Below are 25,393 nucleotides of genomic sequence, written 5' to 3' on the forward strand. Positions count from 1 at the left end.
ATTATTTTTCTTCCCTGACTGATCGTTTGTTTTAATATCACTGACTTGAGAAGATGAATCTCAAAATAACTCCATTCTTAAATATATTCATTTTAAATATTAATTCAAAGGGACTCCACACGCTACATTGAAATCAACCCACTCTGTGTCAAACTTACTTCTTACTTCCACAGTCTTGTTTCCATGTATTGCATTGCTCTTGCCAACCTTCCATCTCTAGATGGCCTTTCAGAGCTATCTTCTAATAAGCTGTGCAAAGCGACACATAAACTAAATTATTTGTGTGATGACCCAAATCTAGCACAAGCAGTGTACACAAGTTCACCCTTGAAGCTGAAAAGTGCAAGAAGTCAGGAGTTTGTAAAGTTGGTTGTAGGTGGTGATTGTAGCAATTCATTTATACTGGAAATAAGAGCATCTTCGTATCTATTAAACAAATTTTTTTTCTTATTCTGAATGGCTTCTGTATATAGAGATAGTATGAAGGTGAAAGAGGTTAGGCTGGGTCTTAATCCTGTCTGTACTGTATCTCCCTGTGGTGTGGAGCTCACAAACAATTAAATTAGAAATATCTGAACTCATAACCTGAAGATTTCCCCTATCTTTAGTGCCAGTTTTATCTTTTATTTACACTGAGCCAATGTTCATCTATAATACATGTTCAGTGTTAGTAAAGTGAACCATAGCAATGAGTCCATCCATCTTGAGGTTCTTCACTGGGTCCATAAAAGAGGAGTGCACCACCAACATGGTTACCCTGCTACAGAACTGAATCGGGTGGACTCTGCAAGCTAAACTTAAGGCTGAAAATTGCAGACTACACAGTTTGGTGTTAAGCTGTGTATAAACAGTGTGTATAAACAGATAAAAAACCCAGTAGTGTTGTATGAGGCAGACAGAGCCCACGACAAACTATAAGGGGAGAGTGGGTGGGTAGCATTCATTAATGTAATGATTCAGAAGCCGTGAACTGGGATGTGATACGTTTGAAAGAGGTGGCTGAACCTTTTTTTATTTGTTTATCTATTAATTCTTTTTTTTTAAAGAACAGAAGATCAGATTTATGGGGTCACAAGTACTTCGTTACTGGGGAGAGTAAAGCTGCAGCAATATAATTTAACTGTGTCTTGTAGATTGACAATGTATGTACCTTTCATTCTAGTGAGTAGTTCCAGTCCTTAGATGAGAAGCTAAGACATTTTCAAAGATGTATCAGTGCTGTCATTGCCTCAAAAGTCTTACACTGTGGTTTGTATAGATTTTGAGAATGCTTAGAAACATTAAGATAACTGCAGCTACTTGTTTATGAATCATTGCCTCAAGAAGACAGCATGTTTCAGAGGGTTTTTCCAGGTGTTCTTAAGATATTGGCTTTAATCCACAAAGCTTTCAGTTATTTGGACCATGCCTTCTCCCTCTTACTTCTACACAATTAAGAACATAAACTGTTGGCATTAAATCCATCTTGTTTTAAAAAGGAAGATCCTCTTATCAGGCAGTTTATTCTAAGTGAGGACAGACTCTCCTACTTCACTTCTGCTACATCTCCTGGCCACCTGCTTTGCCTATAAGTATGTGATTTTGATATTCTTCTCGGAAAGCTGAATTTCTCCCCACCCTCTTTTTCATATTCTTTGAGAGACAATAACAATACAGCATAACTGTGTGAGAGCTTTTGTGGATTTATTATTGTAGTTGATGAATATCATTATGTACCCTGCGGACAGTCAATTATATGTGGTATATATTGTAGATTTTATATTTTCTCTGCTTTAAAAATTTCTTGAAGTGTGTAGAGCCAGGGTTAGGTGCTTAAGTTGTAACTTCAAATAAATAAATACATTAAATAAATAATTGAAGCAGGCAGTTTCAGATAATAGAGAGAGCTGGCTCCTGGGAGAAAACACTGTAAGTCTTAAATCAGCAGAATATTTAATAAAGGAGTTGGAAAAAAAGCCCCAAAGAATTTATTCTCTGGAAAAAGCCAAACCAAACCAAACCCCCAAACTAACAGGGTTTATGCTCGGTGAATTAGAAGCTTCATTATATATGGTACAAAACTAATTACTAGGGAGCATTTTATTTACCTCTAATTTCTATTTAATAGCCACTGCACTTGTCATTGCAGGTATGGTTACAAAAGTATGGCTACCTTCCACCAACTGACCCACGAATGTCGGTGTTGCGCTCTGCAGAAACCATGCAATCAGCTATAGCTGCCATGCAGCAGTTCTATGGCATTAATATGACAGGAAAAGTGGACAGGAACACAATTGAGTAAGTAACCAGTACTGAACTGCTCTTGACTTTTCTGTTTCAAGCAGGGTAAAATAGAACTGGAAAAACTTTATAACACGTGAAACAGGGTGACCTGGATATCCAAATAGTGTTGCAGCTTCAGATGGGGAGAGATAAAAATGTTTCTCTCTCTCCTTGCCTTTTTTTTTTTTTTTTCATCTTCTGTAGTTCATGGTAGCAGGTAGTCACCTGCCTAACTGCTGTCTGCCTTTGGGCATGTGATTGTAAAGAAAATGTTTCAGGGTTAACTAAAGAAAGGGCCAAAAGGTTATCAATGTGGAAGTGGAGAAACCTATTCAAAATTGGCAAGAATTCATGAAATGTTTCACAGTGGAAAGAGTCTTTTCTTACTGGAAAATCTTTATTGTAAATTTCCTTATCCTCATTGAAAAAAAAAATTAGCACACTCCACTGGTCCATTCATTTAATGGTTTCCAGTAACAAAAGACCAGGTGTGGTCATCTTAACATGCAGTAAAATTGCATTAGTTTTGCATGCCCTTTGCAATTCTGAAGTTGTGTAAAGCTGGCAGTGTCTGATTTTACTGACAGACTGAACACGGAGAAGCTTTGTGAAACAGAGCTATTAAAAGACACTTCCAAACAACTCTATACTATGCCAAATTTTAAAAATATGCTAGGAAAATTTTTAAAAAAAAAGTATTAGTGCACAATTAAGAAAACATATCTGGGATTAAGATTTGAAGTGCTTATTGAACTCATTCCAGTTAAAATGCAATAAAGATTATCTTGAGATTTTAGAAGAAGTTACTTTGCTTGAAAAGCAAACAATAACAAAATAGTACTGTCACTACATATCCAACATTTACTTTATTGAAATATGTTTCTACTACTTCTCTAAAATGCTTTTTTGGGGGGGGGGGGAAATCATCCTTCATTTCCCATGTACCAGTCCCAACCCAATGTGTCACCTTTCATTTTTCCTTTTTGGTAAAGTACCTGACATGCATGATTTTTCTATCATTTGGAGTTTAGGGAAGAGACTACCCAAAATGCTGGCAGGATTGGAAAAATCATTTTATTCCACTGGCTCATGCATTATTGCATTGAAAAGCAATAAAGCAAAGCAGATTTTAGGGCTGCCCTAAGGGGAGGTGAGTTGATCACACATCCCTCAGTTTAGGAGTTTAAAGGACCTTAGAACATGCAGTGCAATAGCAATACATGCCTTGTGAGAAGAGCTGTGCTCAAAAGCATGTTTATGATCCAATCTGCAGGGTGGAGAGACTAGGCTCTTTATACAGCTTCAGTGATTGATCCTTGAGGGGACAGTGCTGCTATACCAGTCACTAGTAGCCTTTTAAAGACACATTAGTGGCAGCTTTGTAAAAGGCAATATATTTCACTAAAAGGAAAATAATCTGTTCACAGTTAGCAATACAGAGAAGATAGAAAGTGGTAACCTAAGGAAAAGCGGAGGCCATCTCTTAGTTTAGAGTATCAGCTAGCAAGTTGAAAAAAAACAAACCAAAACAAAACTTTAATTGCAAAGGGAAGTGGTTTATATTTGCTAAATTGGGCTTGTTGGCCAGCATGTCAGCAAGGTTGTCTTCACTTCTTCTGCTATGTAGGAGACAAAGGAATCCATCTATGCAGCAGCCCAAAACAGTAATTTTACAATCTGGTGGATATTGAGTCTTCCAAACCTTTTGATGCATGGTTTTCTTCTACACAGAAAGATATATTAAAGTATAGCAATTTTTAGGTACATATAACTCATGCTGGATGAACTCTGCATTTACTTACACATTTGGAGTTGCATTAACTTGAGTCAAGTTGGGAACAGAACTGATTCTTTAAGACTTGTCACATCTGCATTGGTGTTGAGAAAAAAAAAATAAACTCATTAAACTAAACTGTGGCCTGAAGTTACCATCAATTAACACCACTGAATATTCTTGGGAGATATGACTCTATATCAAAGGGTACATATTTTTTCTCAATCGTTCATTTATGGCAGTATTTTGTAAATGTTTGAAATAATTTTCCCTTTCATCTACATAGAAAGTATATATACTCTCTTTTGGCCAGAAATATGTGACAGTTTACCATTTGTTTCTCTGTGATTAATATGTTATAATCACATACAATGCTGGGATTAGAAAATAAAGAGTACAGCAGGAACCTCATAAAAACAATATGTTCTCATGTTGTCCGTGAGGATTTACCTGCCTCTCTAGCATGTCTTGAGAAGAGATTACGATGTGCCTTTTCGTCTTCAGAAGGACAAACAATAGAAGAAGTTATAGTAGTAACTTGATAGGAACCAGCTTTGGGGATATTAACAGAGAAATAATGTCCTGCAGCAGCAACATCAGAAGTCTCCTGGGGGGATTTTGTTGCTCTGAAGAAAAGATAATCCCTGAATGAGTATTTTGGTATGAATAAATATGAACAGTGTTCATCTTCCCCCTACTACTCACCATTCACTTGTTTTTGCTATATTTTTTAATTTGTTTCCCAAGTGGCTTGAAAAGCATGATGCATGCTTATTGCTGGGGACAAGGAAGAGTGGGTGGTAGAAAGAGACATCATTATAATGGCATAAAAATATGAGGGACGTTCTGAATACAAGTATCATGACAATGGCAAACCCAATGAAAATACTGTCTGACATTTGCATGGGGTGCCACAGTATTTTCTGTGATTCATTTATATATTACCAAACACAGTCAATGATTCATTAAAAAGGAAACTTCTGAAAATGGACCTACTGTTGGCGTCCTGGTTTTTCACATCCCTAAACCAAGCATACTAAGTAGAAAAAGACTAGCTGTTGTCTTTTGTTAAAACTGCTATACATGTTTATTTCCAAAATATGTTTTGCAGTTTAAAGGGGTACATTACAAACTTCTTGGTGTACAGATAGAATGGTTGTGTACAGGATGCTGACTAAATCTATGCAATAGTAACAAAGCATTCATTTTATTTTAATGTCATCCTTTATAAATAAATGGCAAATGTGCTTATTTTAATGCTCAGATGAGCTTCTAACCAAGTTTACTTCAAGATTCATAATTAAGATGTTATCATATCTGTGTGTGACCTCTGCTGTTTATATATTAATTATCAGTCACAGAATAAGAGTGAACGGTAAATTTTGAGCTGTTGAAATCGACCCAGTGGTCCATTTTATTAGTAGATGTTTTTGTATGAAAGCTATACATAGGTCTTGTACCCTCAGCAAACATTCAGTGAGAAGCCTTGAAGACGAATCATCGTCAGTTACAGGGCTGAAATACAGTATCTTACATCACTCTTTGACTGCTTCCTATTACTTAGAGGAGTGTCAGTAAAGTCCTGTAATAGCGCAGTACAGTAGGGAAGAGTAAAGACGTTTAGAAAACATATCTATCTCTCCTCACAAAAAGTTTAAGGGTACCATTCAGTAGTTTTCTTAAATAAATGTCTATAGTTTTCCCAGCCACTAAGTCAAGTTGCACTGTCAAGTTGGACTCTCCCTTTTGTTTTCCTTTTTTGCTATAACTCTGCCAAAAAACCCCAAACAAAACAAACCCACCACCACCAGAACCATACAGCCTAAGCAGCAGTTTTGATTAGGGGTAAACAAGGGGGGGCGTTTAACCAAAGGTAGGTTTTTTTAATGTTTTGATTCCACATTAGACCGAAACTTTTTCCTGAAGGCTTAAGAAAGTGAGGAGACAGAAAGAGATTCTTCCTCTTAACCCTCAAAGAACAAAATATGATTAGGCGACTGGCTTGAGTTATGAGAAGTTCAGTTTCAGCTCTCTCTCTACTGGAAGAGCATTACAGTTTTGCTGCATATTTTTGTTTTGATCTTTTCAGATTTTTTGTGAGTCTAAATTGTTTTAATTCTCTTGACATATATAGCTCATCAAGATTCAAACTAATGGAGCTAAGAGACGGATTTGATGTGACGTAGTCTACAGATAGAGTACATTAGTCACAATTAAGCCTCTTTATTGAGTACTGATAAAATATTAATTTTGAGGGGCTGCTGCATAAAAGATTTCTACAAGTTCAGAAACAAACAGATGAAAGAGGCAAAGTCATTACCAGTATGCACCTTTTTTTAAAAGAAAAACAATTATTTCAAAAAAATTAATTAAGCTTCAACAAGCAATTAAGAACATGGAAGACCTTGATCATATTATGTTAAAAACACCTATATTTAGAAGAAAATAGAAATGAATGTATTATTTGTCAATTCCCCCCCAGATGGAAGAGCATATTACACACTAAGTATCACCAAATGTCATGAGCATTAATAATTACTACTGACAGAAGTCTTCCTCCCAGTCAGTGTGTGAGAACAATTACCATTTAAAAAAATATTTTTAACATATTAAAAAAAAAAAAGAAAATTTATGTGCCAGAAGTTGTTAACATTTTGCCTCATTTCTGCGCTAGAAAATACTGAACTCCAATACTAACCATGTAATAATTTGTTTAAAATTCTGACTGCTAAACTTAGCTCATCTAAGATCTGGGTGATAGATTCGGTGATAGTCCAACTCTTCGGCTGCAAATTGCATCTTTCCTTAAACTTTTCATGAAGATAATTTCTTGAAAGCTAGTGAACCACTTGTGCAAAGGCTTCCATTTGATTTACATTGGGATTTATATCGTGTGTGAACCACAATCCCAGTCCTCATGTAAGAACAATGAGAACATTAGTGGGCCAGACAGCATGACGACATGGAACATCCCCTACCCATCCAAACCAATAAGGATACAAGCATAATGTTCCTGATAGTACATACCACTTCAAAATCAATGCAAGAACAAATTGTGACGGCTTGAATTTCATAACATGTTATTTTGGGCTATGTTTTGTTTTGCTAAAAATGGATTGTCAGTAGTTCTAGTAAGATAATACAATGTTGAATTTTGGATCCATGCTACCTACTGTTCTTGACTTTTTATATTAAATCTTAAGTGTAAAACAGTTTATGCTAACATTATTTTCTGTAAGAGTATTGAACCTTTGACATAACTTGAGAGATTAGTTCAATAACAGCTTTGAAGATTAATTTTTAAATTCACAACTTGGAATATTTACACTTATTTGTCCCTGGCTTGCCAGTGAGCAAACCCTGTTATTAAAATAGGTCTCCATCAGTTAAGCAAAATAATTTAAACTTTTTTTTGGGGGGGAGGTCTAATTCAATTGATTTAAAGTCATTGCCCTTGAAACAATACAACTATAAGTGATATATTACATATTTTATACAAGACCTTGACATTTTTGTAGTGTGTTGTAGCAAAATATAATGGTTATTTGGTCTTGCTTTATTCCTTGCTTCTTTCTTTTGATATACTGATACCACCTTAAGGTGACAACACTGCTCTTTTGTTCCGTATATGTCTTTTTCTGCAATGTGTGTGTGTGCAGTTTCAACAGCAGAATTTAAATATACCCTGTCATTAAAATGCATGGTAACTACATGCTGATCTAACATGCACTGCCAAAAAGTATTACTGACAATGTGTCTAAAAGTTTTCTGAGGTCTGAGCCAATTTTAATCTAATTTGCTGAAGTGTAAATATGATATCATTTTACTAAGAAGAATAGAACTGCCCTTTGGTCTGTAACTAAGATCTGCTTCTTTCCTTCATTTTCTTTTATTATTAGAGCAAATTAAACTTTTCAATAATATTTCATCCTAGAAATCATTAACGTCTACTTTGTTGAATTGACACTTCTTTTAAAAAAACAGAGGAACCTGAAGTAAAGTTGCAGGGTGTTTCAGCAAATACTGATGGGGTAAAGTTTTATAGATTTTGCAGTATTGTCTTTGCAGACAATAGGGAAAGAAAATTGTCTTCCTTGCAAATACAAATAACTGTTTTATGTGCCACACATACTTTGTAATTATTCTGACCAGAAATTAGAGCAAATCATTCTGTTTCTTATTTAAAACAGGTAACTATGAACTCAGTGTCTTCAGTTCAGGCAAATCCATAAGTTTTGCCTTCCCCATTTGTACTACTTGATGGATGTGTCACCCATCAAAGTTTTTGCAGGCACTTCTATAGCCTTTATCAGTGCAAGTGGGGTGTAGTGCCATCTTGGTACTATCACTAAAAATTTGTACTTTTGTACAGGCTGGTGAGCTTAACTCCTACTTATGCATTTAAACAATAGTTTGCTATATATGAATAGCTACAGCATATATGAAGTGTTATAAACCTGGCTGTACTTTTAAACTTCTTCACTCAGATTTATGAAAATGAGTGTGTCTGATTTTGACTGGATTAGCCCATGTCTTAAAATTCATGCAGTATGCAATGTGGTTTGTCTTGTATTAGTAGGTGTAAAACTTACAATACACATCTCATTCCTTGAGTACAGAACTGAAAAATCAATGATTTCATTAGATTGTGTAGTTTTTTATACACACATACACACACACACACTACTTCTTTGTACTGCAAATATTCCATGTTTTCTTTTGGACAAAACAAGATGATTTTCTTCATTTTGCTTATATTGAACTAAGAATATCTACTGGAAAAGATAAAAGATGGTTGGCGGGGGGTTTTTTGAGTTTTTGTTACCTGCATATGTTTTAAAAGGAGTCTACGTTCTGAGATGACATTTCAAATTACTTTTCTGTCATCCAGTCATACATACATACAACTGCTGTGTGTATATTTATTTATGAAACAATGCTTAAATGCCAGTTTAATGGTCAGAAATTCATTCATGCAGGCCTGAATATAGGGTATGACTACTCTTGTGGTAAATACCATCTGAAAACTATAGCTTTTACATCAGTAATTATTTGGCATGATAGAAATAGTCAAATGAACTGGAAAAGTAACAGAGGAGATTTGTCTTTTACTTATGCAGTGAATGTCTTTAATCTTACTATCTTTCTCATGGTAAATTGTTCTGCAGCTATTCAGCTCATATAAAATAATAACTTCACCTGAATTTTGTTCACTTTTACTCAAACTAAATAACCCCTTACACTACAAGTGAGAAACAGTTCAATGATACTGTTGTTGAACTCATGCTTTTGAATTAGATATCATCTTAATTTTGACATATTTGGAATGCTGACAGATTTGAAGTTTTTAAAATATTGGAGAACATTGAAATATTGAAGGCCATTGTAAAAATCGAGCACTTCTGTGGAAAGCCTGGTGCTGCTATGATGGTCATTTTTCTTGTTTGTGATTTAGACCTTTTCAGCTTGATTTTATGCAGAACATTAAATATTCTTCAGCAGAATTCTTGAGTTAAATATTGCCACTAGGAGCTTACAGCTGCAATGAGATACTCTTCATTGTGTGGAAAAAGAGTAAGATAGAAGAACTTAATAATATCATAAAATTAGCAGTTTCAGTATCTTGAATTAAAAAAAAAAATTCTGGCCGTTGACTGGGCTCTTTGATTGAAAGAACTTGAGGCTTGTTTAAATATCATGACAATGAGACAAAAGAGAAGGATCACAGAATACAAAGAATAATTTAGGAACTAGTGGTTTGATTAAATCTTTGTGTATATACTTTAACTTCACCTTCAGCAAGCAAGTTAGTAATACAGATTATAATTACCTTGAATAAATCAGAATAAATTATTGACTATGAAAGACTTGTCCAGTTGTGAAGGCTTTGTTCAGAGGCTGTAGCAAAAGAAAACTAGGAAAAATAACAGCAAATAAATTGGTTTCTGAATGTCATGGGATGCAATGAAGTTCAACAAACTATACATCTGGTAACAAGATAACTGTTCCTTTTGTTAGTCATTGTTGCATGTAGACACAAAAGTGATAATACTGTAACTTCAAAAAAGTATGATGTTTTTATTAGTTGGGTTATAATTTTTCTGTCTTGTTGCTTTAACTATGTGGTGCTGTTTCTTGCAGCTGGATGAAGAAGCCTCGATGTGGTGTGCCTGACCAAACAAGAGGTAGCTCCAAATTTAACATTCGTCGGAAACGCTATGCGTTAACAGGACAGAAATGGCAACACAAACATATCACTTACAGGTACCAAAGATATTCATATAGATACATAAATGTCACTAGTAGTGCTGACTTTTAATTTAAAGTAAATATAAATTTCTGAAATATTTTTCAATATTTTGAGAAGTTTATTATTAATATGTGATATAAAAATGCTGATTTAGATAGGATAAGTATGTATGTGCTACATAAGAACCAAATTATTTTCTTGGATTAAAATTGCATGCATTTAGTTAGCAGTAAATTCTCTGAAGCTTTCAGCATCGATTTAACACCCAATATGTCCTTAAACTTACCTTTCAACCCTCTTGGCAGCTTCTCAGGGAACATTGCTCTGAAACTGGGAACGCTGTAATGAAACTCAGATCTCTAATTTAAGTACGTAAAATACGTTATTGAAAGGAGTCAGTCTCTGCAAAATGTAGGTGCCTACAGGTCTGTTCTAAGTACAAATGAATTTGTTTATAATTTGGTGAGTCACTGACCCGTTTCCTGCCTACATGATGATGGGCATAGGGGTATGTGTGGGGCTGTACATCGAGTCTGGCATGTAGTTTACACAGTGTGTTGCCTACTGTCAAATCTGATCTTTGCAGGGAAAGTTAGGTGCAAACTGTGTACTTGCTAGAGTTCTGTCAAACAAAGAACGTGTCATGTATATAATATAAAATCCATAATCTGTCAGCAAACCAAGGATTCCAATACAGCCTGTTTGAAAATTTACACAGCCTCATTGGGATTCCTGTAATATCTAACAAGGGTAAATTCTGAGGGATAAAATAGTTTTCAAATTCATTATTCATGAACCCATATAAGTATTAAATTTTAAGTTCATAAGCTCTAATGGTCATATAGACTGTTCTTCATACCACAGTGAAGAAATAATTTTATTAGTAACTTTGTGTCAATACTATGGCTTATGTCTGAGTTGGAGAATTCTATTTTAGGATGTTACACACTGTTGTGGTTTAACCTCAGTCGGCAACTGAGCACCACACAGCTGCTCGCTCACTCCCCCCCCCTCCCCCCCCGGTGGGATGGGGGAGAGAATTGGAAGAGCACAAGTTAGAAAAACTCGTGGGTTGAGATAAAAACAGTTTAATAATTGAAATAAAATAATAATAATAATAATAATAACAATAATAATAATACACAAAGCAAGTGATGCACAGTGCAATTGCTCACCACCCGCCAACCGATGCCCAGCCAGTCCCTGAGCAGCGGTCCCCCCGGCCAGCTTTCCCCAGTTTATGTACTGAGCATGACGTCACATGGTATGGAATGTCCCTTTGGTCATTTTGGCTGTGCCCCTGCCCAGCTTCTTGTGCACCTGCAGCCTTCTCAGTCGGTAGAACATGGGAAGCTGAAAAGTCCCTGGCTAGTGTAAGCACTACCTAGCAACAACTAAAACATCGGTGTGTTATCAACTTTGTTCTCATCCTAATTCCAAAACACAGCACTGTACCAGCTACTAGAAAGGAAATTAACTCTATCCCTGCCGAAACCAGGAGACACACTGATATAACTTCAAGCAATAGAGAACTGACTGTCTTGAGATTAGTATGTTGCATTGGCTGGAGTCCTTTATTGTTAGTGTAAATGTAATGCATAGTTGGTTAGAATAAGAATGCCCACTTACAGCACTTTACATTTATCTGCATTTAAAATTTAAATTTTCTGTGTGTGTACATATGACAAGGCATGCATGGTCACCTACAAATATGTGTGTTTTTCTATCGCTCTGATTTGTACAGAGTCTGATTATTTCATTACAAGATTTTTTACAACAGTCTAAATCCTACCAGTTGTATATCTTCTGTACTGTCACCCAAATCATTAATCATAATAACAAATGAGAGTGCTCGGTATTAAACTATGTGGCAACTATTTAGTAATCTTTCTGACTTTGAAGAATTTATAGCAATTCTTTACCTCCTGCCTTCCCTCTTGTAAAATGTTCACTCTCTCACTTTGACAAGACCTCCAGTGAACCAGAGCTTTGAAGTGAGTAAGCCTATAATATTTTTTGTAGTGAATTACAGACCAAAAGACATTTAAACTAGAAACCCCAAATTTTATTAGAATAAAAAATACAATATTAGTCTTTCTGAATTAAGAAATAACTCAAAGCAAATAAGGACCAAAAAAAAAAAAAAATCTTTACATGCTTCTCCTCACCTGCTTTGTTCTTCCCATCAATTCCCTGCTTAAAGGCTTAATACCAGTTAACTGAATAACATTTTAAGTTGGTTTGTTCCCTAAACTTTTGATCATATCTCTAGCATGGCTTGTCTTCTCCATTTTTCTCCGTGCCACTTCTCAGTCTCTTTATAACCTGCAGGTTTCCAGCTGCATTTTGTGTCTTCCTGGCCAGTTGAACCTTGTAGTCTGAAGTGTACCTGCTAAGCAAGCTTAATAATTCCTCCAAAGAAAGAGTGATTTCTCCCTCGTTTCAGTGTCTGCTACCTCTTCTACTTTTCTGGAAAACAAAGCCAAAACCCCACAAAAAAAACACCCCCAAAATCAAGCCCCCCCACCCCAACAGAACAGAAACACAGACTAAACAGTAAAAAAGATGCCATCCATCACAGTTATCTTATTACAGACTGCACTCACCAGCTTTTCTGAACAGGAATGGTAATAGCAAAAAAAAGTATTTTGTGGACATACCCATTATTTTAAAAAGAGACCAACAGATAAGCAGAGCATGGAACTTAACATCAGTTAATGGGTTTTCCTAAATTATTTGGTGATTTTTTTTGCCAAGGATTTTGATTGGAGTAGAGTAAGGCAAGCTTTTCAAATTTGCTTCTTTGTTGCTTATTTCAAGAAAATATTTAATATAATAATGGAAATGGATAAACTCTTGTTGGACTCTCTGAAATCCACAGACGTGGAGTTCTTCTTTGTATGCATCACTGCCAAATAGGTGCAATTCCAGTGCTGAGGGGAGCCCTTTGAAAGAGACCAAAAGCTACATTTACCACTTACTATCTGTCTGGCTACGTGGTCTTAGAGCATATCCTCAGATGCTCTATTTAAATGAAATAATTATCACTTCAGGCAAAACATGAAGACATTATTAATGGAAAAATAGAATTGAGATCACATATAAGTGCATTTTAAAATGTGTCTACTTATATTTTTACTCTAGAATTTTCTCTGTCACTTATTTTTTCCCCAAGAATTGCTCCTAGCACCTGTTAAATTTAAATTAGTTAATGTGGGTCAGAATATATTTCCTCTTAGATTGCCCCTGTAATCATGGGTAAAAGGATGAAAACAGATACATGTGACATAATATTTTTTCTACATTTCCATATTTTCAATTTGTAATTTTTCAAGCTGAAACAGTTCCTCAAAATTTCAAGATGGAGCTTCAAAGAAGTGACTTACTATGATAATTTACATTAATTGTGTCCTTTTTGGCCACATATTACATTTTGGACCTAGGTGATAATTACTCTTAGAAAACAATGTGTGCGCAGACAGTATCAAAATGCAGATTTCCAGTATTGGGAATGTCAGCATGGAATGGGCATTGTGCTGCATTAATTATACTCTCTCTCCCTCAGGGAATGTAGCTTTCTGCTTATTTGAACTGGTGAATAGGGTGTTCGTTAGAATTTCTGTTTCTAATGAAGTTACACAGCAATATTACTTACTGTATCTTTTCTGCCTGGTATAGTTCATGCCGGTATACCTTGTAAACTTTTTTAGTTATATACTAACGTGACTTTTACAAAGAGAGAAACAGAAAGTGATTATTTGAACCTTTTTACAAGCCAGAAGAGTATAGGAGTGAAGGAGAACATCTAGAGTATATGAAAATTATAGCCCCATTACAGAACTAACTACAAAGATCTTAATAATATGGTCTTGATTCTCCTTAGTGCTTTAGACCGTATCAGGTTACACAACAATCTCTGAACATTACATAGAGTCAGAGAAGAAATCTATGAAATCTATTAAGGATTTTTTTTTTTTTAAATTTAAATTTTTTTTTAAGGGGTTGTTTACAAAGACATTTATGAGTCTCTCTCAAAAAACAATCACCTTCTTTTTTGCTAGGGAAGTAAATAATCCAGTACTTTAAAGAAGGAGCAACAATGTGAATCAATAAAGCAACCAGCTTTGTAAAAATAGAACATAAATGTTTATATGTCCTTTTTAGACAGACAATTATTTAAAGAAAGTCCTCCTCATCAGAATTCTGGGCATACTATTCATAATTTTAACTCCAGCAGTCAGTCATTGGTCAATTGCTCAGATTATTCAGTCTGCAGAACACTTTTGCAAATAAAATTGGAGAATGCTCTCTAAAAAGCCAAGCTTTGCCTTGAATTACAACCATTACTTAGAACTCATAACAATTTAAAATAAAATAAAATAATAATTTAAAAGCTATTCTGCTTCATTTTGCTGTCTTGAGGAAGAAAAAAAACAATTTGATTGTTCAGGAATATGTACTAATTTAATTGGTGGAGGAAACTTAACTGTAGACGGTCAATGGCTTCATCCCAAACCAACTAGAATTAATTTAATCTTTTTCTTGACTTCAGTGGACATTGGGTCAAGCCCTAGACTAATGTATTTTTTGTTCCTCAACAAGTTGGATACATCCTGGATTTCAGCGCTCTAAAAACTGACAGAAGATGAAAGATTTGGACATGTCTAACTTTATGCTGTCCAGTTAAATGATTTAATGTTAGCTAGTATGCAATGAAAAGTCCTATCTGGCTTGTTAACAATAGACTATGTTATTTTTATGGTCTGAATGATCCATATTGTGTGGAATACGGAAAGAGAATTTTTCTTGGATGTTTGAAAGCCACACGGAAAAGTAAGAAAATACTGAATTAAGAAAAAACTTAGAAAATACTGTTGATTCAAAGTAGCAACAAGATTTTTTAATAAAATAATATTTTGAGTGTACTAATACAGAGGAATATTTAGAAAATATTTCCTAAATCAAGGAATTGCACACCTTATTAATCATACTTGTCACAAAGTCAGTATGTGCTGAATTTCCTTGATTTCAGTTTGCTCATGAAGGAAAAAGATCAGCTCTGTGTTTATATTGAAATGATAACACAAGCTTTGCATTGTGATGACGTTCACACTGCACTATTTTTGAAATATATGGCTATACTATTTCAGCATCAAGACATGAGCATATTGTCTTTCCATTAAAAAAGAAAAGCAGAAATAAGGGGAAACAATGATTATCTGTTTTTTTCAGAGATGCCAAGACCTTCCTAACTTTAACAAAGTTGTGAATAACTGAAATGTTTGAAAACTTTTCTTCAATATGCTAGCAATATTCTATGCTTTAATTCAGTTGTACCTGACTAATATATTTTGAAACATGCCAGAAGCACGTCCAGGATTGGACTGCACTTTGATATAATTTTTTACCTATGTACATATAAGGCTTACAAGACATTAAGGCAGTGAAAATACCTAACTATATGCTCTGGAATCCTACCCTACCATTTTAAGTCGGTAACAAATATTGAAGTTCTTAGCTCCTCTGTATCACAGAGCACACAGTAGTATAGAAAATGCATGCAGATTTATATTGGGAAGTGATACCTCCAGATGTGGAAAGCATTCTGAGTGGCATTCATTCTGAGTGAAGAAATTTTCAGGGTTCTCTGAAAACAGATGTTTTCAAAATGACCCACCCATGAGTTGTTAGTATTCCTACTTACATGTTTTGCTGAAATTCTCATGATTTACAGTTGCAAATCTAGAAAAACAGTAATTTGTACTAGAGAGGCTACTTGTTTTCTACAATAAAGTTCTCATAAACTGTTAGACTACCATAGAGATTCAACCCTTAAGGACTAACGGGACAGGGATGCTATGATTCCTGACACTAAGCATTAGCTTTTTGGAGTAAGCATGGATGCAGAATTAGATGATAATTAAGGCTCTATTAAACATTCTTTTGTCATTATAACTGCATCTCCTACCAGCTTTCAATCAGAAATACCATAAAAAATACAATTCTAGTCAACCTGAGGATACACAGGAAAGTTTCCAGTATCTATCTACCTGATAACTGCTAGTGCCATTATAGGCAATGTTTAGGAATCTGAATAAAATGGAATGCTTCAGTTCCTGGGTGTTGATTTAAGAATATTTATTCCTCTGTTAAAGCTTTGTGCTTCCCCAAAGTCCAACTTAATAAAGTTAATGCTTGCCCTTTTCTTAAAGAACTATGTTAGCAGTTTTACACACCTTAGCATTTCTAACCTCTGAATGGAAGGGGGGAGGACATGTCAAATATACCTAATAAAGGGAGACTAAATTACTCTGTGGTGATTCTCAAATTTATGCAATGAAAAAAGTGTAGATAACTGTAATTGTGAGAGAGGATTCCTACGTAACAATCAATTAAGCCAATTAGTTATGCTTTTCCACAGTGTAATTAACAAAAAAATGCTCTTCACTATACGTATTTTTAGTGTCAGTCTTTTTCATACAAAATTTGAATGTTGTAGAATATGAGTTCTCATTTCTTTAATATAACTGGACATGTTGAGCGTAAGATCCCAGTTCCTCTTTTTTTTTTTGTTACCAGTGACAGTTACCACTATTTTAGGTGACTGCTAGGTTTAAGAGGTAGAGCCAAATGAAATAGGAAAAGGGTTCATATAAGACTTTATTTGCTATTGCAGTGATATGTCTAAACTGAAGACTTTTAAGAGATGACTCCTAGAATCTCTAGTAGTTGGTACATTGTCTGTATGGATTGATCTTGTTACTGTGCTTCCCCTTTGGAAGTTATATGATCAACACCATGAAAGAAATGTAAAATAACTTGGATTTCATATGTCTACATTGGTGAATTATTCTAAGCAAAGTTCCCAGCTAGACAACTTCAACATTCATGTTACACATAGTATTGGAGTTTGCCCTTTTAGGATTGAACATGGCTTGTGTTAAACACATTAAAATGGACAATCATTTTCTGAAATACTCTTATATTGGAATAACTACTGATTTATTTCATTTCTTTTAGAATCTACATTTTTCAGTATAATCTCGCCCTCTCCAGAAGGTTGTTTTGGAAGCCAGAAATCTGTCTTGTTTTAATACAGAATGTATGCTTTGAAAAATATTTCTTCTTGACAATGAATCTTGAGATGTAGGATGCTATTTCAAAAATAATTCAATAGCTGAATCCCCTGGAAAAGGTCTCCCATCATAGGTAATCACCCCTAGTTAATGTGTGCGAAACTAGCACAATGGCTCAATTTTTCATTTGTAATCAATGACTAAAACTGTGCACTGAAAAAGCAAGAAAATATAAAGTGATAAAGTTTAAAACATGAGTCAAACCCATTTAGACCAAGTAATTAATCAATTTACCACCAATACAAAATTCCAATCTGTTTTTATCCATTTCCTCATAACAGCATAAGACCATCCTTTTGCTCTATTTACATAAACCCAAGGTGTGACTTTGACCCATTACTAAGATTCATAAACACAAAACAATAAAAAAAACCCTGTATCTTTCAGAGGAACTTCTCCTCCATCAAAATATCAGTTTTGCTAGACATATTCTATTTTCTGTGAAAGCCTGTTGATTCATTTGTTGTATTCATTAAACGTAGCAAATAACAGAGGCTCTAATCCTTCAATGAGCTGTGCTTGAGACAATTTACATGCTTTAGAGAGCACACTGCAGGACTGACTAAGAGAAAATTCATCAGCTTTGTAAGTGGTATTCTTAACACAGCAACAGGTTAACTGTTGTCAAGTTTTTGGTAGTGGCGGTGTAAGTGTGCCTTTGTGAGGTGTTTTGATTTAGTGCCACATGCCATTCTGCTTAAAAATACTGTACATTCTCAAGGGGAACAGGATGCGTAGTTCACAAACTTGCTAACTAAAACATCTCAAAAGAGTAATTCACAAAGGAGGGAGCTTTCAGAGAGGGGTTCTGCAGGGACTGATAGTTGGTCCAGTGCATCCAATATTTTCTTAATCAGCTGAAAATCAACACAACACTGATCATAAAATTACTGATGAATAAATAACTAGGAAGAAAGGGCATCCTACAAAGCAATTTGAATCACATGACATTTACAGCATATAGGGTAAGGCTATGCTTACAGATCAGAGGACTTTTTCTCTCTGATAGTGAGATCAGTACAGCAGTACTTTGTAGTTTTGACAGAGTCAGTTTCAAAAGAACATTGCAAAATTGGAGTGAATTCAATAAAAATCACAGAAAATATTTAATAGACTGGAGAAAATGTCTTATAATAAGAGATTTCAAACTTTTAATTTCAGAGAGACAACAAAAAGGTAATGACTTTGCAGTGCAGAAATGTCTTTTAAATGTCTTTTTTTAGGGTGAAAAATGTTCTTAAAGCTCATGTATGTGAAAGAGAAAAGCAGAACAAGGACCAATGATACAAGTCAGACAAATAAGAGAATAGGCACAAGTATGTAATGACTGGTTAAAACATATTTGGAATAAAAGTTAAAGGGAAGCAGTGGATTCTCTACAGTATGCTATCTTCTAATCTGTCTTGATATCTCTTTGTAACATACATACTAGCTAAAAAGAAATAATGCTTTGGTTAGACTAGCATTATTGGACTCAATACAAGAATATTTTTGAGTGGTAGTCAAAATAGGTAACTGTGTTTTCTACATGAACCTATAAACAAAATATTATATATGTAAAGTCAAATCTATAAAATTAGGCTTGAAGGATTTATTTCCATTTATATAAATGTACAATACCATATAATCAAGCACATTTAATGCACCAAACAAATAAATCTTTCCAGGTTTATTCATGAAAATATTTTTGTTCTCCATTAACACGCCATGCTGTGTAAACGTACAAAAATCTTACATATACCCTAGAACTATGTAATTTCTGAAATTTGTGCTGGACATTCAGTCAAGCACATGTCAAATGAACAAAGAGCATCTGATTGCAGCAGTTTCAGAACACGCAAACCTAACAGTTTTTGCTGGCCATATGAATCGAGTAAAAATGATGGAGGAAATTGGATAGGTCTGAAATTGATTATTGCCATTCTTTTCTTGAATTTAATAATAAAAATAAAAAAGTTGGGTGTTTTTTAAGATTATTCCATTATAATTTACTAGTAACTGTGACTCTGAACTCAACTGTAATTCTGATGTTTTTTTGCCTTTCTCTTATGTGTGTCATTTGAAGAAGTAGTGTAGACTGAAATTTCTGTTTAAATATGTATTTCTGAATTAGCACATAATTGTTTTCTATAAAATTATTTCTCTGATGATTTTTACAGTTTTATGCAAGATTTATACAAGTAATCAGATCATAAAAGGACATCTTAGCCTGTATTGAAATAAAAAATCTGTTTCTGATAAGGAATTATCTATCCAGCTACAAATGCAACAAGAACTGTTTTTAAGGCTTTGTGAATACTGGTTGGTGGTCACAGTATGGAGCTCTGCTATTGTTAATGGGCTGACTAAGAAGTTAAAATTTCATTTAACTGGAAACATATTTCTTTTGATCAGAAATGACATGCCGTCCTTGAGCTGTGATGGGTTCTAATTGTGGTCCAGGAGGTAAACAGTCAGTGGTTGATTAATCTGGTTATCCCACTGTTAAGAATTTTTCATTTTTAAATATTTTTAGTCTTCTAAAAATAAGATTTTTGTACTGCTGAGAGTAACCTAGCTAACATATAAGTTCTAGCATAAAGGGCTACAGAGATTGACAAAATAATTTTGCACCAGCTTGTTTAAAAATACTCTTCTTAAAGGATATAATGCCAGACTAGCACATTTTATTAAAAACACAGTACTTTTAATAATTAGGGGAAAATGGATGTAAGCAGTGTCACTTACCACTCTGTCAAATTTAATCTATTTCACGTTTCTCTTTCTTTCAGCATAAAGAACGTCACTCCAAAAGTAGGTGATGCTGAAACTCGTAAAGCCATTCGCCGTGCCTTCGATGTGTGGCAGAATGTAACTCCTCTAACCTTTGAAGAAGTTCCCTATATTGAATTAGAAAATGGCAAGAGGGACGTGGATATTACAATCATTTTTGCATCAGGTTTTCATGGAGACAGTTCTCCCTTTGACGGGGAGGGAGGATTTTTGGCTCATGCATATTTCCCTGGGCCAGGAATTGGGGGAGACACTCATTTTGACTCAGATGAGCCATGGACTTTGGGAAATCCCAATCATGATGGTAAGAGAAGATTTCAGTTTAAACAAAATAAATAAATGGCATGAATTTTCAGCTAACAGAACTATTTCCGTGCTTCCCTATCCCTAAAGTCACATAGTTTTCTTTCCTAAGTTCACATTACTTTAGAAATATCCTCAGTTGATTGGTCTATTAGAATCTTAGGCAGAAAAGTTTCTGTCTAAATCTAAGTTACAGTATGAAAACGTGTTTCTCTTGAAAAACATTGAATTCTTGTTAGGAACCTTTGTGTTCATTCAAACATTGTACTGTTGAATGTTTACATAAACTACTTTCATTTTGAAATTTTTTGCCATATAGAGATTATTTAGGTTTAGGGAAAATGTGGAATGTTCTTAAGCAGTGATATAAGAGAGGTTAAGAACAACTGAGACTACCTACCAATACAGTAGATACCTATGTACATAAAACCTAGTCTTCTCCAGTTTTTCCTTATGGTGATATAGTGGCAACATTTGAAGTCAACTCTTAAAGATGCCATTCCAAGAAGAGAGTTAGTGTTTCCCAATATCTTTTGAACATCTTTTGGAATTGTTAATTCCAACAGTAATTCCAATTTACTGAAGTTGCACATTCTCCGTAGTCAAATAAGTGACTGCATAGTGCAGTTGACATACCTAAAATTTACCAAATCAAGATTAAAGATACTCTTTAAAGTTACTCTTCACAGAACTATAATCTGGCCCTTGCCAAGCTCCAAGTTCATGTGACTAAACTACTGCCATTATCTAGGAAACCTAATTTAAAGCTAGCCTTTACATCTCTGCAGAACAGTATCGAAGAAGAGTTTTTGTGTAGACATATTCTGTGTCTGATGCTTCGACAAGTTTTGGTTCCAAGCAGCCTCAGTTGTCCTAGTAGATTTCTCTAAGCCAGTTACATAGAGTTTGAGAGAGTCCCTTCAGCAAAAAATTATGCACAAAAGAGGATGCACAGATGCACAAAGAGGATGTTTCTGGCATACAAAAGACGATAAAGATGACAAGAAGTGCAGAACTGTTGTATTTCAATGTTACACTGAATTTGTGAATGAGAGGCTTTATTTAATTCCCTTCCTTTCCCTTTGTCACCTGAGATCTTCCAAATAAAATTCAGAGCTTTTTATGTAGCAGTATTTATAGCCTGGAGTTTGCAACAAAGCTTTAAGTTAATATTTCAGGAGTATAAATACAGTATTGTGACTGTTCTAATGGTGCAATACTTCTGTTGTGCCAGGGTCAGTGAAGCAAAAGCAGTGTACTGCACTGTGAAAGCCCTTAGTAGCAGAATGGGCTCAAGAAGCTTATTTCTTGTGAACCAAGCCCTAGATTCTTACTGGAGCAAAATCTGTGGTATTGCACTGCTCATATTTGCCCTCTTCACAAGTTTAGCTCAAAGAAACAGTGGGAATCTTCTGTTTGTGCAGTTCAGGTACATAGTCAGTCACAGCATTGTGAGGCTAAATTAAGGTGTTTTTATGGGTCTCAGTGGGAGAGCAACACTGCACAAAATCTTCTGTGGTTTTGGAGCTATTCCTTCAAGCACTCAGGAAAATCTACAGGCATGTATATGTTGAAGTCAAGGTGTCAATTTAAAATGTGATAACTCTTTTGGAGCAGTTCCACATATGGATACTTTTAGTCTGTATGAGAGTGTGCAAACTTCTGGCTATCTCCTCCTTTAACTTAAATAATTTTCAGAGTGCAAAAAGGCACTCATGTCCTCATATGCCTTTTTGTGGTTGAGTTTTGTAGAGAAGTTTTCAATAGCTATTTCTTGTATTAGTGAATTTTAAGATATTTTGAAGGAAAAAATCAAGTGAAAGTAAAATGATACTATTACTAAAAATATGCTTTTATGTATCTTAGAACATTGAACTTTTATAATAAAAAAAGTTTTGCTGTCTATATCATGAAGATTTAACAGGTGTCACTGGAAATTTATTCTGTAAATTTAATAACTTACGTATTTTGGTGTGCTCATATATACTTTTTTGAGGGAGACATATTTCTGTTAGAATGGAATAGTCAAGGTGGAAAACCCAGTATATTTTATGACTGGAAAATTTGTGCAAAATACACGACGATTAAAATAAACATCATACCAACGCAAGCTTTTTGAAGAATTTTGGCAACTCCTAGTTTCACTGTTGAGATGGTATGAACCATGGATCTTAGGTCATAGCTATTGTCCAGAGAAATGCCTTATGCCATTGTAACTCTAGAAATGGCAATGTATGTGCAGTTGATCTGTATACACAGAGTGCCTATTTGTCTGATTGGTGACTTCCAGTTATGAGGTAGGCCGAGTTCTGCTGATGATCTTACTGCATTAGCTTATGTCTAGGAATCCTGAAGGAATGTCCAGATTTTTTTTTGTGACTGGAAAAAATTTCTGGGTGGAAAAAGAAGACAAGCATGCCATTTGGGATTGACAGGAAGAAAAGACTTACAGCTCTCTTGGGCTCCCTATCATCTTGAACTCAGTCTCAGAGCACTGAAAAGCAGAAGGTTGAAAAATATATTTATGATCTTAGCTGGGAGTATTTTCCCCAGGTAAATGTCATTTTTTTTAAAGTTCATTGCTCCAATAGTCCAATAGGCATCTTCATGTAATGTTATTAGAAATCCAATAGAAGGGGAAAAAGATCTGGTGATTTATTTTTAATTTTAAATTAACTCTCGCCCCAAAGGGCTGATTTTCTCTGATTCCTACTCTGTTATTCCAGAGTGATTTGAAAACACAGACCAACTTGGTTATTTAGCAGCAAAAATGCAAATATAAGATCCTCTTGAAAAGTACTAGCCTCATTCTCCACCTTGTACTGTTTTTCTAAAGAAAACGATTTTCATGCTATCTACCTCAGAAAAGACAGGGAACTTCTTGAAATGCTTTCATAAACTGTTGTCCTTTTTAAAATAATTTTCATTCCAAAAAAAGAAACATATACAAATTCAGTATTCTGAGTATAGTTAATTCCTAAGGTAATGTATCCGAACTAGTTAATTGCAGTGTCTTCATACTTTGTTTGGGTTTTGTTTTGTTTTTTTCTTATAATGTTTGCTTGATTTTCTTGTGTTTTGCTTGGTTTTAATAATGTTCTAGACTAAAAGGACAGTTCCAATAGAAATACATCATGTCCACAGTGCAGTGCTGCTTTCCTTTGTTCTCAGTTTAGTGGTATGTTTTTGTGGATCACAGACCTAACTTATCAATCATGTTCTGGGGAAGAGATCTATGCTTTGACTCCTCCCTCATTCTGAAGAATGAATAAGGTTCTTGTAGGAGTAAAGACTAATGGGCCTGTCGCTCAGGAAAAAAACTCCTGTCATACAATTTAACACTTGCAGGCTCTCTAAAATGATGTATTTCTTTGCTTTCATAATGCCCTGTAAGCAGAGTACAGCTGGTACTTTAACTCCAGCTGAGCTGTAGAGGTCTTTTCTCTGAATTTCCTTCCATAGTGCTGCAGGTGATGCCGGAAGTATTGGCCAGAAAGAAGGACAAGAAACTTACCATCACAGGGGAGTAATGGAAACAAGGACAGAATTTCTTTTGCTAGGGAAGGAGGGATATACTAGAGGATAAAAGGTATTTGGTTTTTTTTGCAAGGTAGGGAAATGGTAGTCTTCCAATACTTTGGACAAAGTATTTGTATGCATTGGACTGTAGCCTTCCTCCAGTCAGCTTTTGTGTTCCACTTGTTCTTTTAGGACATCTACTTTTCAGGCTGTTCTGTGGGAGTAGGCTTTTTCACCTACAGTAGACCCCATTTCCTTTATGGTCTGCCTACCCAGGCTTCAGTGTGAGATGAGAGCCTTAGGCTTGTAAATTGTTTGGGACAGGATGGTTTCTTCATGCATCTTATGAAGTACCTTGTGCTCCTAGGCAGCCTCGTTTCTGGTAATGCTTGGCAACTATGGTAGAAGAGGATGGAAGAAACAAACATTGACGGTGAAACACTGTTCAGGAATAGCAAATCAGAAAGGATAGGAATATCACAGGAAAACATTCCACAATATGTACACTTAAAGGCGTAAAAAGAGAAAAGAATAAACAGGAGATGAAAATCAAGTTTCATAAGTAGCTATCTGAAAAATCAACACTTATTAAGAAAAACTTTAAATCCTTATTTTCTTTTGAACTTAAGTGCTGGAAAGAAAAAGAAGTGGACAAAAAAAAAAAAGAAAATGAAGAAATCTTAATATACCAGTTTTGAGGCTAGGGAGAGATTTCATTGTTCCTATGACTCCAATCCATTTGGGTGATACATATCACCTTTTTCTGAATGAAAAATTTATGGACAACGAATAATGTATCTAAATCCAGAAAAGGACAATGACTTCTTGCTAAGAGTGGCAATATTTTGGAGACATTGTATTGTCAAAATACTCAACAAAAATCTTTTTCAAAGTATTTTTTTCAATTGCAGTATTTCCAATCACTGTGATGAAATTCAAAGTCACTGCCAGGCAGCAGGGGGGATAGGGACTGTCTCTGTAGTAAATTTTCTAGTAGCTAGCAGAAAAATCCTATCCTATGCTCTGTCTTCCTGTACCAAAACTGAAAGTGGTGCTCTTATTAGCCTTAACAAGGTTCTCCCACATATGTCTATTATCTTCATCTGTCCATTATTAAATCTGCAGCATTGAAATTTTTTGATGCACTGCAATATAATTAGAGGTTGAAGTGTCAGATTCTAGTAGAACAAGTAGTGTGCTAGATTTCTGGAAGGTCTGTTTCATTATGGAGTTGTTAAGCCTGAGCCTATAGTCTCCTCCTCCCTTATCCTCCAAGTTACTGCAGCATGACAGGCCATACACATTCACAAGGTCTTATAGATAAGATGCTTTCCCCATCATAAGACTGGCAATTATTTGTTTCTATTTATATTCTCC

General features: G+C 35.0%; 1 protein-coding gene across 1 annotated transcript in view; it reads left to right on the plus strand.

Annotated features, from left to right (window-relative positions):
- Window positions 1-25,393, plus strand: part of MMP16 (matrix metallopeptidase 16) — a 182,817-nt gene that overhangs the window by 88,147 nt on the left and 69,277 nt on the right. The window contains exons 2-4 of the mRNA XM_076329455.1: window positions 2,129-2,277; window positions 10,178-10,300; window positions 20,194-20,498. Coding sequence (XP_076185570.1) covers window positions 2,129-2,277; window positions 10,178-10,300; window positions 20,194-20,498 — 577 coding nt within the window. The remainder of the gene's footprint in view (window positions 1-2,128; window positions 2,278-10,177; window positions 10,301-20,193; window positions 20,499-25,393) is intronic.

Source organism: Aptenodytes patagonicus, chromosome 2, assembly GCF_965638725.1.
Source record: "Aptenodytes patagonicus chromosome 2, bAptPat1.pri.cur, whole genome shotgun sequence".
NCBI classification, from domain to species: Eukaryota; Metazoa; Chordata; class Aves; order Sphenisciformes; family Spheniscidae; genus Aptenodytes; species Aptenodytes patagonicus.